At 48.0% G+C, this 14042-nt stretch overlaps 2 protein-coding genes across 6 annotated transcripts in view; one reads left to right on the top strand and one right to left on the bottom strand.

Moving 5' to 3' along the window:
• The first annotated feature begins 103 nt into the window (after window positions 1–103).
• On the top strand, window positions 104–2493 carry Cyp6w1 (Cytochrome P450 6w1). The gene is made up of 2 exons (XM_017254547.3): window positions 104–598; window positions 1349–2493. The coding sequence occupies exons 1-2, from the start codon at window positions 140–142 to the stop codon at window positions 2411–2413; spliced, it is 1524 nt and encodes a 507-aa protein (XP_017110036.2). The 5' UTR covers window positions 104–139; the 3' UTR covers window positions 2414–2493.
• A 2385-nt stretch (window positions 2494–4878) lies between these two features.
• jing (AE binding protein 2 jing) overlaps window positions 4879–14042 on the bottom strand; it is a 118054-nt gene continuing 108890 nt past the window's right edge. For 2 of the 5 annotated variants that reach the window (XM_017236826.3, XM_017236827.3), the window contains exons 2-7: window positions 8446–10982; window positions 7331–8369; window positions 6740–7268; window positions 6516–6663; window positions 6280–6457; window positions 4879–6219 (exon numbers count right to left, since the gene is read on the bottom strand). In XM_017236826.3, the coding sequence (XP_017092315.2) occupies window positions 5808–6219; window positions 6280–6457; window positions 6516–6663; window positions 6740–7268; window positions 7331–8369; window positions 8446–10982 (4843 nt within the window). In that variant the 3' untranslated portion in view covers window positions 4879–5807. Of the gene's footprint in view, window positions 6220–6279; window positions 6458–6515; window positions 6664–6739; window positions 7269–7330; window positions 8370–8445; window positions 10983–11138; window positions 11388–14042 lie in introns of those variants that run through there. The other 3 variants (XM_070278067.1, XM_070278068.1, XM_070278069.1) reach the window with 3 other exon arrangements.

Genomic DNA, 14042 nt, shown 5'->3' with positions numbered 1-14042 from the left:
GTATTGGCAGAGAACCTACGCTTCGATCGAACCTCTATAATAGATGTTTTGCTTGCTTTTGGAAAAGCTTTGGCAAACATTTAAAAGCAGCCTGTTTGTGATACCATACTAGTAGCTTTTTGCGTTTCAAGCTGCCACTATGTCAACTGAGTTTCTTCTGTTGATCGCCACTTTGGCGATCGTTTTCTATATTTGGCAGAGGCGAGCCTTCAGCTTCTGGCAGCGCCATGGTGTCAAGTTCATCCAACCTCTGCCCGTCCTGGGCTGCACCCGAGAGTTCCTAACGGCCCGAGTTCCATTTTTCGAGCAACTCAAGAAGTTCCACGAGGCCCCCGGCTTCGAAAAGGAGCCCTTTGTGGGCGTCTACTTGGCCTACAAGCCGGCCCTGGTCGTCCGCGATCTAGACCTGATCAAGACGGTGATGATCAAGAAGTTCCAGTACTTCCACAACCGCGTTCTTCAGACGGATCCGCACGATGCCCTCGGCTTCAATAATCTCTTCTTCGCCCGCAGCCCGGAGTGGAAGGAGCTGCGCAACAAGATCTCTCCCGTATTCACCTCTGGCAAGATTAAGCAGATGTATCCTCTAATGGTCAAGGTAAGAGGGTAGGTGGTGGTCCATGCAGAGGGTAGTTACTCCAATAAGAACTGTACAAAGTAAATGCATATATTTTACGGTTTGGCCCCCTCCCGGATTGATGTATTATTATATTATTAAATCACAGACGCGTGTCCGTCCGTTTTACGCAAACTAGTATCTCAGGTTTAAAGTAAACGTTTTCAGGTTTTCAAACCACCCCTCTTCATTGCATGCATTATATATAGACATATGCATATACATACATATATGTAAATAGAAACTGCCTACAGTACTTAGCAAAACATCGTAACATATTCGACTTTGAATAGATTTTAGAAATTTGAGACTCTATTAGATGTATCTTCATAGTTTCTGCGTTTTCTTACTATCGTATTTACATTAGTATTTCTTTAATAATATACACGAATCTTAAAAGCCACTTATCTAATTACTTAAAAACAAGTATATTTTATTTTTATAAAAAAGGATAGCTTGGGAACGAGAATGTCGAAATTCTTTTATAATTTTCTAAAATTTAACTTTTATTGTTTTACTATAACATTTTGCATAATACCTTGATTGCTATTAAGCCTACCTTTTAATAGCTTATAATATTATACCTTACAATATTATGTATTTTTTTTCTTCAATCATATAAAAAAATAGAAGATTTGCATTATCAACGTTTTATTATCTTTGAGATTGTAAAATGTATCTCCATATCAAAAAGAAAATATCGTTTTTAAAACTCTGTCATGACTTTTTCAGATCGGCAAGGACCTGGAGAACAGTGCTGACAGATTGGCCGGAGGGTCGGTTCCAATAAAGAATCTGTGCGCCCGCTTCACCACCGACCTGATCGCCACCATTGCCTTCGGGGTGGAGGCCAACGCGTTGAAGAATGTCAAGAGCGAATTCTTCCACCACAACCAGGCCATCTTTGCTGTGACCTGGAGCAGGGCGATCGACTTTACCATTATCTTCATGCTGCCGGCTTTGGTGTCCATTGCCCGCGTGAAGCTCTTCTCAAAGGAGACCACCAAGTTCATCCGGAACACCATCAACTACGTCCTGGCCGAACGCGAACGGACGGGCGTTAAGAGAAACGACCTTGTGGACATTCTGCTGGCTCTGAAGAGGGAAGCGGAAACCAACCCTGACCAGAAGAACAAGTACAAGGACCTGGACTACCTGGTCGCCCAAGCCGCCATCTTTCAAACGGCAGGGTTCGAGACGAGCTCCTCAACCATGACTCTGACGCTGTACGAGCTGGTCAAGAACGAGTCCATCCAGGACCGCCTGCGCCAGGAGATTACCGACTACTTCGGAGACGAAGACCACATCAGCTACGAGCGCATCCAGGAGATGCCCTACCTTTCCCAGGTTGTTAATGAGACCTTGCGAAAGTACCCTATCGTCGGCTACGCTGAGCGGCAGTGCGCCCAGCCTGAGGAGGGCGAGCGGTTCACCCTGGAGCCGCACCACTCCATGGAGCTGCCGCACGGCATGCCCGTATACGTGTCCGCCTTGGCCATCCACCACGACCCGCAGTACTGGCCGGAGCCGGAAAAGTTCGACCCGGAGCGCTTCGACCCCGCCAATCGCAGCAACCTGAACATGGACGCCTACATGCCCTTCGGAGTGGGTCCGCGCAACTGCATCGGAATGCGTCTGGGCCTCCTGCAGTCGAAACTGGGATTGGTGCACCTGTTGCGCAACCACCGGGTCCATATGAGCGACCAGACCCCCAAGACGATCCAGTGGGCTGCCACTAGTCCGGTCATCGCCTCGAAGCACGAAATCGCCTTGCGGCTAGAAAAGGTTTCCAGTTAGAGTAAAGCCGGAAAGGCTTAATCCAAGATTAACATAGATGCTGATGCTGTGTAAATATTGTTGATATTCAATAAAGTGTTGCAAAAATACGTTCAGTTATAAGAAGGCTCTCCAAGAGGGATTCAAAGACCCTTCAGAGAGGAGGTGTTTGATCTTTAAAGTCGATCTTAAAATACGAAAAAATTAAAAACGCCATGGCTTGGCTTCATAATAAAACTACCAAGGCGAAGTATTATTAGTTTACATATAAATATTTTTAATTTTTTAGCACACATTCTATTAAGATTCCAATTTCCTTCTTCTACTAAGGTGTTCAGTAAGAGGATAGCCAGGAAGGTTCGATGAAATATGGTGCGTGAATATTGTTGCTATTGAATAATTGTAAAGTTCATTTATAAGAAGGATGTATAAGAGGGCTCCAGGTTTTTTTCGACCCAGAGACCCTCCAGAGAGGTGTTTGCAGTTTCCACAATCCAGTATGAATATAGATGGTGTGTAATTATTGTAGCTATTGAATTAAATGACGGTTGTTATAAGCACGACAAGCTCATTAAGACCCCACCCAGGTAAAAGGGTTCGATCTCCAAAGTCGATCTTAAATTCTTTAAAAAGAAACATGCCATATCTTGGCTTCCAAATACAAATTCCAATGCGAAGTATTATTTATATTCCATATATTTTTCATTTCTCGACGTATTACGAGTTCTTTTGGTTAGTCATCTTCTACTACGATTCCCATTTGAAGATAGGAAAGATGATTGTGTATAAGGATACAAATTCAAGCCATGTAGATGGAGAGTATATAATTTCTATGAGGGATCCAGATTTTATTCGACCCAGAGACCCCAGAGAAGAGCTGTTCAATCTGAAAAGTTAAAACGCCCAGCCATGGCTTCAAAATAAAACAGCCGGAGGCGCAGTAGTATTTGTTTTCCATATATTTTGTCATTTCTCAGCGCATTACAAGTTCTTCGTGTTCGTCTTCTACTAAGTTGTGTATATAGAGTTCAATAATATATGTATATAATTCTTTTGATTACATTAGTTACACCTGAAGCCACATGGCTGCTGTTCGGCTGTGTTCTTGTCTCTGCTGGTGTGTGGTGTCGGATGTCCCTGCGGGACCCTGGCCAGAACTGAATCTAAAACCAATCTGGCCATTCTTTGAAATAAGTTTAGGTTTAGCAATACATTCTGGGGTATACACGTGTATATATGTATATGTATGGTTTGCATGGTTATGTACGTACGCCTGGTAAATGCCATACTCTCTGTAATTAATTAAAGCGGTTGCAGTATTAACATTACGAATTATGGTTATGATATCGAATATATATGTATCTTGCTGGTAAACTCCTCTATTTACAAACGCATGTCTGGATAATCTGATCGGGAGAGTCAGGGTCGCTCCTAAGGATCGACCTCGAAATGGAACTCGAAGGTAAATGAATTGAAACTCGAACTCGAACTCGATTCCCGGAGCTGTGCTTATTCTAAACAGACTGTATCCAAATTTAGCAAAATATGTGTGTGTGTTAGCCTACGGTTCTTGTATCTTGTATCTTTCCCCTTGTATCTTTTCCTCTGTGTACTACGCGTATATATGTACTTCCCTTGTGTGGTTCGGTTCCGATTCCTCGGATCCCTTTGGTTTATTTGTATTTGTTCATTTTAGAAAACTTGTCTCGAAAAATTCATTGTGTTCTATGCTTGCAAAAATTTGAGGTAGTTTTATTTTATTTGAATTTCTTTCCCTTCTCGTTATATTCTTTGTTCTTTGATATTTATCTTGCTTAGTTTTCGATTTTTCATTTTAGTCGTTCTTAATCGAAGGCATCAGACGTCGAACCGAATGGAAGATTCAGCTGAGATTATTCAGCGGTTTTCGTAAAAGATATTGCTTCAGATTATGCTATCAAGCTGCGATCGAGATATACAAAAGTCTCTTCAAAATACTTTCGGTAGAAGATACATACACATATTGATTCTGCCTTACCAGCTAAACTAATCGGGCTTCTAATTAGACAACACTCAGATATACTTGATATAAACACTTCTTAGCGAGCTACTACTGTTGCAACACAGGGAACCTATTCGCAAAAGTGGGGGACTCTAGTGGCTAGTGTGGGAGTGAAGCGCCTTCCAGTCTGCACTAAACTATCAGTCGTTCCTAACAACTGTGTTCGGTTGTTCCATTACATTTGGCAGTGTTGAGTTCATTTCATCGTGTCTGTATTTATCATTAGTCGTATCTCGGCTCTGGCTTGGTTTACTTACTTTAAACACTTATGTATAAATTCATTGGCATGGGAAATTGTGAAATATGGTTAGGTTTAAGGCGAATTTTGCTTATATGCGTTCGGATTCAGATTCTGATTCGAATTTCGCATTCGGATATGTATGCAAATCATAAGCGGGTTCCTGCCGGCAGATACAAATAAAGGGAAGAACAAGTGTGATGGCGGTTCATGTCCGATTCTCTTTGATAACTTTATTTTGCTTAGTTGCCTTGGCTAAGTTATAAACGAATAGTTAAATTTACTTTAGGGCGAACCTAGACTGCGTCCTTCCGCAGTATCTACACAGTTCGGAGCTCTCTAGGGTTCAGGACTCTAGGGCCCTAGAAATGGGGCAGCCGATCGTCAAGAGGCGCAGTTCGCACCAGTTACTCTAAACGGGTAGTCGGTACTCTGGGACCTAGCTTAGGCTTATAACTGCTTGCATTGCTGTTCAAGTTGAGTACAAAACGGTTACAAATAGTGGTTGTATCTTGTAGCGGTAAATGCTTTAAGTCTTGTGTTCTTCGCGCCACGGCGCCTCACCTTACTATTAACTTTACGTTTAACTGCTCGGTTGTGCGCGTAGTTCTCCGCTCTTCCCCGGGGAAGGTTTGGCCAGTTCTAGGTGTACAATGAGGATACAATGAGGGCAATGAAACGAAAACAAAGTAGGGTCTTACACGCTGAGCTAAACTTAAAGTAGATCTACATCATCCTCTCGAACAAGTCTTGTCCACTCGGGCAGTGGTGTTTGTACGAAGTGTAAGTATGTAGGGTAAATTATAGCTAGAACTCTTTAAATCAGGATGTTTGCTAGAGCGCTCGGGTGGGCTGCGATGAGGGTCGCTGGTCCCGACTCTGACTAACACTTCCACCGGAACACACATATATACAACGACCGGTGGACGAGCCGGGACCGACCCGTGGTGGTGAGGAATTCACTAAACTAAACGGCGGTTCAACAAACAAAAATGAACAAAGCGGGGCGTACATGTGTCTCTATGAATAAGTGCTAACTTACTTAGTTGCTACTCTAACTAGCCTACTTGTCACTGTTTACTCGTTTATCGCTTCGGCTTGGGCTTAATTACTTAAAAATACTTTCGACCTGGCACCTAGATGGGCACGAGGGCGTCCGTCGTCACCAGGTCCGTCCTCGCGGCTGGCACCGCTTTGGGGGGCTTGCGGGGGTGCTTGCGGCGCTGCTGCATGTGCAGCTTGGCGATGCTGAGCACCTGCTGGTAGCTGGACACGGTTTCGCAGCTGGCGCTGCGCGAACTGCCTCCGTCGCACTCCTCTTCGTCCTCGTCCTCCTCCTCCTCGCACTCGCTGTCGCTGGCCTCGCCTTGCTGTTCGTCCACATTGTAGTCGTCGGCGAAGAGCTGGGCGTCGTAGCGCAGCCGGAAGGCTGTGGTGAGCAAGCTGTCCACGCGCGTCTTCTCCGCCGGGCGCATCTGCTTGATGTGCAGCACCTTGGTGTGCTGGCACGTGCGGTTCGCACACTCTGGCAGCCACTCGTCGGAAATACTGTCGAATAGAGGCTTTCGGTTAGAAACTGATGCGCAAACACTGACTTCTGGTTCTTACATCTCTCGGGGCGACCAGCGCACAAAGCACTCGTAGTTGCCCTGGCTGTTGCGCCGACGCATCAGGCACTGGCCCTGGAACTCGATGGCCTGGGCCCCGTTGGTGAGCGTGCTGATCTGGCGCAGTCGGTGCTGGAGACCCTCCATGATGCCCGTGTCGATGAAGTCGAACATGCGAGCTGCAATTGAAAAGCCGGTTAGGATGGTCGAAAACTAAACACAGAGGCTTGAACATACCTGAGAAGGGCTGGCGGCGGTAGCGCAACTTCTTGCCATTCTTTCGCAGCTGCTTGGGCACGGGGGGATCGGAGGTGCGCTTGCTGGTGCTCTCCTTGGCGTTGTCCGCGGCATTGAAGTGGTTGTTCACGTGTTTCTGCAGTGCCAGCTGTGGGAGGAAAGAAGAATTAGCAAAGCTCTAATGGAAAGTCGAGAGGCAGAAGACTCGAGTTGGAGACACCTACCTGGGAGCCGAACCGCAAGCCGCAGCCATCGACGATGCACTTGAACTGCTTGGAACCGCCGTGGGAGAGTACGTGGCGCTCGAGCCAACGCCGCGAACAGGACTCCTTGTTGTACACCTTGCAACCCACCCAGAGGCAGGAGAAGGGTCCCGTCTGGGTGTTCACGTGGTGTGTCTGCATGTGGTCCAGCAGCTTGGAGTTGCTCTCGTGTTTCTTGTTGCACTTGTCCCAGTAGCAGACGCCGTCGTGCCGCTTGCCGCCCTTGCCACCAGCCCCCGCTCCTGCCGGGAATCGAATGGTCTTTGGTTGCGACAGGATCGGCGAGATGGCGCTCTTTGGCAGACCGCTGCTGGAGGCCTCGGCCAGAGCTATGTCCACCACGGTGTGGGGCGTGCAGCTGGCGGTGGCCATGCAGGAGTTTTCGTCTGGCGACGCGGGCGAGGGGGCATTGCTGGCCAGGGAATTGCTGTCGGAGGCGGCACTACTGCTGCTGGCAGCCGTAGTGGGAGGACCCACTGACTTCGAGGAGCTGCAATCGAAAAGGAATTCCGATTAGTAATCTAGGGATGATGATTCCTATTCAATACTCACATTGCATCCACTATCGAGTTGCTGCTTTCGCTGTTGCTCAGACTTCCTCCGATCCCCGATTCAGGAGTGGGCAGGTTTCTCAGCCGCTTGTGGGTCCGCTGCGTCTCCAGGGAGAGCACCGACTTGTCGTCCTCTTCGTCGTAGTTGCTGCTGCCGCTACTGCTGCTGCTGCTGGTACCACCGACAGCAGTCGTGGGCGCGGGAGTGCTCGAGCCTTTGACCAGCTGTAGTGGCAGGGGCGGCGGAGGAGGCGAGTTCGTCGTCTGGGAGCAGTCTTCGCCGCCACTGGAGATGCACGACGAGGTGACCAACTCGCTGAGCATGTCCGTCTGACTGGGCGCCCGTCGACTGCACTCGCTTATATTGCTTGCAGCCGGCGAGGGGGAACCCACGGCAGACGGAGATGCTGAGGGCGACAAGGAGGGCGAGGGCGATGGCGCAGGCGTGGAAGCCTCCAGGGAGAGATCTGCCGCCGAACTGACGGAGTGCGAGTAGCTGGAGCTGCTGCTGCACGAGTTTGAGTTGGAGTTGCTGTTGCTGCAGTCGGGCAGCATTTCCTGCTTGACGGACTCTGCCTCCGCCTCCTGATCCCGGTCGAGATTCGTCCTGGGCAGCTGCCCGGCAAAGCTCTGTGGCTTCGGCGAGCTTGATGGCGCAGAGGAGGATACTCTTGAGCAGGACTGGGACAGCGTCTCCACCGGCTCAGTCTTTATCTTGCTGAAGGCCGATAGGGTGCACGAGTTCGAGGCGGACAACGCTGGCGAGGATCGCAGGCAGTTGCCACTGGCGCTGTTGCTGTTGCTGCAGCTGCTCGGCGAACTGAAGGGCAGCGGGGTCAGCGGCTGCATCGCCTTGGTCGCCTGGCAGATGGCACTGTTCGAGTTCTTGACTAGGTCGAAGAGATCGGGCGAGCTGCTGGCCAGCTTCATGGCCTGGCCCTGCTTCGCCATGCTCAGTGTGGGCGTCAGCTTCGAAGGAGCGATGCTCACCAGCGGAGGCGTGGGCGTGGATGTGGCTGATGCAGTGGTTCCTGAGCATCCTGAAATACATACAGAGGGGGGAAGGGATTTCAATAAGAGTCTCATGACAGATCGAAGGCTAAATTCGATACCAACCTGTCACCGAAATGAGGGCGGATGCCGCAGTTACAGTGGCTGCAGATCCTCCTGGGGCTGCTGCCTGCAGGCGCTCCGTGCTCTTGCGCAGCTGACCCAGCTCCTTGGTGGCCGACGTGGGCACCAGAGGCGGTGGCGTGGTCGGCGTGGCTATGATGGGAGCAGCACCCACTCCGGATGGGAACTTGCCGCTGCCCTTGGCGGCCATCCGCTTCTGGTAAGGCTTAGCCGCTGGCACGGCCCTCTTGCCTGCTGGCGCGGCTGAGACCGTAGCAGTTTGGGCGGGAGCTGGCGCCGAGGATATGGTCACCAGTGGGGGTGGCTGCGTGGAGCTGTGCAGCGGCGGCTTGATGATAGCGCGCTGCGGCTGTTGGGGCTGTAAGTTGCTTAAGTTATTCGAGGCAGTGAGGTTGTTGCTGTTGTTGGCAGTGGTGTTGTTGGCAGTGTTGTTCGTGGCAGCCAGTGGGGGTGGCTGGGTGGCAGTGATGAGTTGCTGCTGCTGCTGGTGCTGCTGGTTCGACAACAGCAGCTGGGCCAGTTGTTGCTGCTGCATCTGCAGCTGCTGCTGCTGCTCGGCCGACGGCTCGAAGATGGAGCTCAGGGCTGGTATCGGCTGTAGGGCGGGCAACGCTTGCTGCTGCTGCGGGTGCTGCTGCAGCGCCAGGGAGGCAGCTACCTTCTGCTGTTGCTGCTGGTTGTTGGCGGCAATGGCGGCGGCTAGCATCGCGGGTAGGCTGGCGGCATTGAGCAGGAGCCCGGCCGGGGTCGCCATGAACACGGGCTGGGCTGCAGCTGCTCCTGCTCCGCTCTGGACCAGACGCTGCAGCTGCTGCTGCTGAGTGACGACCTGCTGCTGCTGCTGTTGCTGCTGTTGTTGGGCGGCAATAGCGGCAATCTGCTGCTGGAAGAGCTCCTGGAAGTTTGAGGTGTTGCCCGGAGCCTTGGCGGCCGCCGCCACCGCCGCCTGTTGCTGCTGCAACTGCATCTGCTGCTGCTTCATGATCAGATCCTGCAGCTCGGTGGCGCTCAACAGCCCAAAGGGATTGCCTGTCGAGGCCGCCGCCGTGGCTGTGGTGGCAGTCGTCGTGGTAGCGGTTGTCACCTGCTGCAGCTTAAAAACGGTCCCGTTCAGGAAGTACTGGGCTGCGGCAGCCTGAGCGGCCTGGGCTGCCTGGGCGGCGGCGTTGTTATTGGCCGCCGCTGCCACCGCCGCCTTGGCCACGTTGTTGAGCTGCATGATGTTTGCAGCGGCCGCCAACTGGGGCGGCAGCTGGACTAGATTGGGCAGTTGCATGGGCAGCTGGTAGAGCGTTGGGTTGGGCGGGGCGGTGGTAGTGGGCGGAGGAGGAACAGGAGCAGGCGCAGCGACACTCACAGAAGCTGGCTGCGAGATCTGCTTCTGCTTTAGGTTGGACATCGTGCCTGGTGGCCGGTAGACCATGGCCGCCTTGCCCTGCTGCTGCTGCTGCTTCATCTCAGGCGTGCGGGGTGCGATGGCCACGTGTTTCTTGGCCGGCGACTTGCCCGTATTGGAGCCATTTGACGAGCTGCCCGACGAAGAGGAGGAGCTGGCCGACGAGCTGCTGCTTGGCGTCTTGCGTAGGTTGGGCGCCACCTGGGCAATCTTGGCTGGCTGCTTCGTGCTCCGTTCAATCTTCTTGAGCGCCGGCACCGGCAGGCTTGGGCTGGCAGTGACAGCAGGCGCTGGCGGCGTTGGCGTCACTGGTGTGGATGCTGCCACTGGCTTGCTTGCTGGTTGCAGTTGCTGCTGTGGCTTCTGCTGCTGTTGTTGTTGCTGCTGCTGCTGCTGCTTTTGCTCCTTGAGCTGCGAAAGGATGTTGAAGTACTTGTTCAACGAGGCAGTGGTCTCGGGCGTGCTCATCGTGAGCGTGTTGGCCGGACTGCTCTGCTGGCCCGGCTGAGGAGACAGCTTTCCGCCGCCCGGCGTGGGCTTCATCTGCGACTTGAAAAAGCCCGTGATCTTGGTCTGCGACTCCTCCAGAGCGGCCGCCTTCAGTCTTTTGCTTGCATCAGAGGCTCCAGGCAAGTCGTTGCGGGCCTTCTTGGCTGACGCTGCCCCAGCTCCAGTATTTCCAATGGCTCCATCTCCCCCAACGCTTCCCACTGTCGCTCCAGAACCGCCCGCCGAACGCTTGTTTTTGTTTGCCGTGGAGGCGGGTACGGCGGTAGAGGTGCTGCCCAGGCTGGTGTTCCACGGCCACTGGAGAGTGGGCAGGATGCTGGGGTTAACGCTCCGCTGGGGTGTCGTTGGGGTCGCCAGTTTGACGCTGGTGTGGCTCTGGCCGGGATTCTGATGGAGGGAAGAACCTGAGACCTGTGTAGTGCTGCTGGGGGAGGTCGTGGAGGCCGCTGCTGCGCCGCTGGCGGTGCTGTTGCCGAGGATTTGGGGGGGCATCTTGGTCAGCGGATCAGGGTCGCTCAGTTGCGAGTGCGCACTGTACGGGGAGCCTGGTTCGGACGCATCCTCACTGGAGCCCGTGCTAGAATCGGCGCAGCTCAGCGAGGTGGCAACGCCGCTGAAAGAGAAGGAGACGGAAAGGGAGATAAGTACAGGTGTTATCAACCAAGGGAAGCAATATATAAGTATCTAGCTTATGGGGATTAGGCCCTGTGAAGGACTCCTGCACATTGGTTACATCGCTTGCATGTGAGACACTTGAATGCAGCCACACCTTGGATCAGAGCCAGCGGAAATCAGTGTCTAAGGGGTCGCCTCTCCGAAAAGTGCTTCCTCGACACTTTTAATTCATCAACACCGACCATTACATTGTTTCCGCACCTCCAATTTGTTTGTGTTTATGCTTTTAGTCTTTTTTTATACTCTTCAGTTGTTTTTTTTTTCTCTCTCTTTTTTCTTCGGTTGTTTATTTGCTTGGCAGTGTTGGAGAGCGCACCACGTACATATGTATGTATATATCGATACTATATATATCGATACTTGCGGGGCTCAACTGTTAACTCTAACAGAGCCGTTGGCAGCTGGGAAATTCACCTCAGGAAAGTGTCATCACTCACAGACAGAATTTTGTCTGTTCCATCTCTTTCGCACGATTTTTCGTCTTTTTCGCACAGTAGGTGCAGAAAAAACGCGCGCGACTTTTTTGCACCTACTGTGCGAAAAAGACGAAAAATTAAAATGTTATTAACATTTTTTCTCTCTCTCTCTGATGTGAAATCAGAGAGATATTTTAAAATGTTAAAATTATCCGTCTAATTTTTCAAAAACAAACTTGACATGAGGTTCGTATCTACTTGTAAAAGATATTCAACTTTCTACATGTATTTCATAGAGACTTTTACAGCTGTTAAGTTTTTTTTTTTCCAGTTTCTTCACAACTCCCTGCAAGGGTATTAAAAGATATATGTTATAATATTTATATTATATGGATTTAACACTCACGTTGTTTTAAATGTACACATAAATATGTATATGAAATAAATATTAATTATTTATTTAAAGATATTTATAAATTAACTAAATAAATAAAGGTCTTTAATACATACATACATATGTAGCCCACAAACACACGAACGGGTCGATAAACGAAAGCATAAAGTAAACAAAAAATGCAGGGGATTACGATGAGCAAGAAAAAACATTTGAGCATTTTTTCTTCCATTCAGTGATTATAATTTTAGGAACTTTATTTAAATGAAACAATGCAGTTAAAATACTAGATACAATGCATAAAATTCCCCGAAGCAAGAAAAGCAAATGCTGAAATAAGCAGGGCCCTTCTATTCTTCTTTCTGTATCTTTCTTTCTGATTGTCGGTCCGCGTGCAACCTAATGCAGGAAAACTTCTGTTTCAGGTAGCTAGCTCAAGTGTGTGTATACACACACAAACACACTCAACCGCCAAAACCGATCCGAGTGCACGAGAGATATTCCATGGTGTTTTTCAGGGATTGCTCTACTGACCGTCCCCGGGGCAAACTAATCAGCTCTAGAACTAAAAACGTGTTTTCCTTCAGTCTTGTTCCTAAATACTAGAGGTGGAACCACAACAACTATCCGATGTTTGGAAAATGCAGGGCTAGTTCCTGGAATTTGGAAAAACTTTTGCCCTAGTATTTGTTTTTGAGTAGAGCTCGGGTTGGTAACATTTTGGTTGGTAACATATACTTTTAAAGTTTACAAGCGTTTTTGGAAAATGAAAATAGCTTTTAACAATGATTTTATAATGAAAAATATTTTTGAATTTGAAAAAGATTTTCAATAATAAGAAAAGACAAAATATTTTAAATAAATGGTTGAAACAAATGGTCAAAATGATTATTTCTTATTAACAAAGTAACAAAGCCTATTTATTATTAAGTAACAAAGCCTATTTATTGGGGCTTGTTTTGGATTTATTAAGATTATTATAGTTCTCATAGCTAGGGCTGGGACCCGACTCACTGCCTCGCAAGGCGAACATAAAACCGAGTAAAACACATGGAATGAAAATATTTTATACTTTATGTATATTTGACTACCCTCGGAGATCTCACAGATTACGGCGGCTGTTGTTCTTGTGTGATAAGCTTATTACGGCAGATTGATGTTAACAGCCTCCGTCTGCCTGCCCTGCCCGTATTCTCGCTGCTCTCGGGGTAAACGAACTGACCAAAAATAAATTACCTTTTCGCTTTATTCGCAGGGTCTACTTTCAAATTCCTTCTGAAGGAAGCAAGCGTTTGAGAAACGCTTAAGGGTTTTCAAGATCCTATGCTCTGTTGCTGATTTGGTATTCCGTTGTTTGGAAATTATTGTAAATTCCATTTTAAATTTGATAAATTTTAATTTAAAAATTACGTACTTGCAGCTCTACTACGGAACTTAATACCAAGTTCAAATTGTTTACCAAAATGAGATTTAAACTACCTAAAACCTTTAAACCTAGATGTTTTTGGAAATCCATTAAAAATAATAACTTAGCTGGAGGTTAAGCTATATAAATATAGGCTTGGGCTTTACTTTCGAAATTATTTTCGAAATCGGAAACAGTTTAAGGTAGAAATATATTAATTGTTTTGAAACAAATTAGTTATTTCTTAAATTTACAATTTAAGTTGATAAATTAAGGATAAAACACGAGTTAATTCCCGATTTGAAGATTTTTCATTGTAACCGCTTAAAAAAATACATAGAGTTTAAGTTTCAAAACCATTTTATCCCATTAATCATAAAACAATGATTTTATCAAGTATTTTATAAGAAATCACATAAGATATTAAAGAAAATTTATATTTTGTAATTATTCGGCCATTTATTCTTGAAAGCCCTACTATTTTCGATAAAAATGTATTCTATGAAGGGAACTCACTAGCCAATCAATTGACACTTAATTAATAAGACAATTAATGTACAATGCCAATTTATGTTCACATCATTTTAGTAGCTTTTGATAAAAAGTGTTTCACCGGCGGAACTTTCCAAGAGATGCCTAGTAGTTGGGACCATTTCAGGAGGGGCTTACTAAACTGTATCAAAAGTCACTTTCAGACTCTTTTTTTTAGAGTCAGTATTAGTTATAACCTAATGTCGAGGTACAGTTGATTGTTAAATTATGCACTCTATTTAATTTGGCAGC

The sequence above is a fragment of the Drosophila bipectinata genome, chromosome 2R, assembly GCF_030179905.1.
Source record: "Drosophila bipectinata strain 14024-0381.07 chromosome 2R, DbipHiC1v2, whole genome shotgun sequence".
In the NCBI taxonomy this organism is placed as follows: domain Eukaryota; kingdom Metazoa; phylum Arthropoda; class Insecta; order Diptera; family Drosophilidae; genus Drosophila; species Drosophila bipectinata.
The sequence above is the reverse complement of the archived record's forward strand: the minus strand, read 5'-3'. Positions and strand labels throughout refer to the sequence as shown.

Bases quoted from the DNA above. Each gene is read 5' to 3' on its own strand.
- Cyp6w1 (XM_017254547.3), top strand. From the start codon at position 140: ATGTCAACTGAGTTTCTTCTGTTGATCGCCACTTTGGCGATCGTTTTC. The intron at 599-1,348 runs GTAAGAGGGTAG...TGACTTTTTCAG, and splicing joins TGTATCCTCTAATGGTCAAG to ATCGGCAAGGACCTGGAGAA.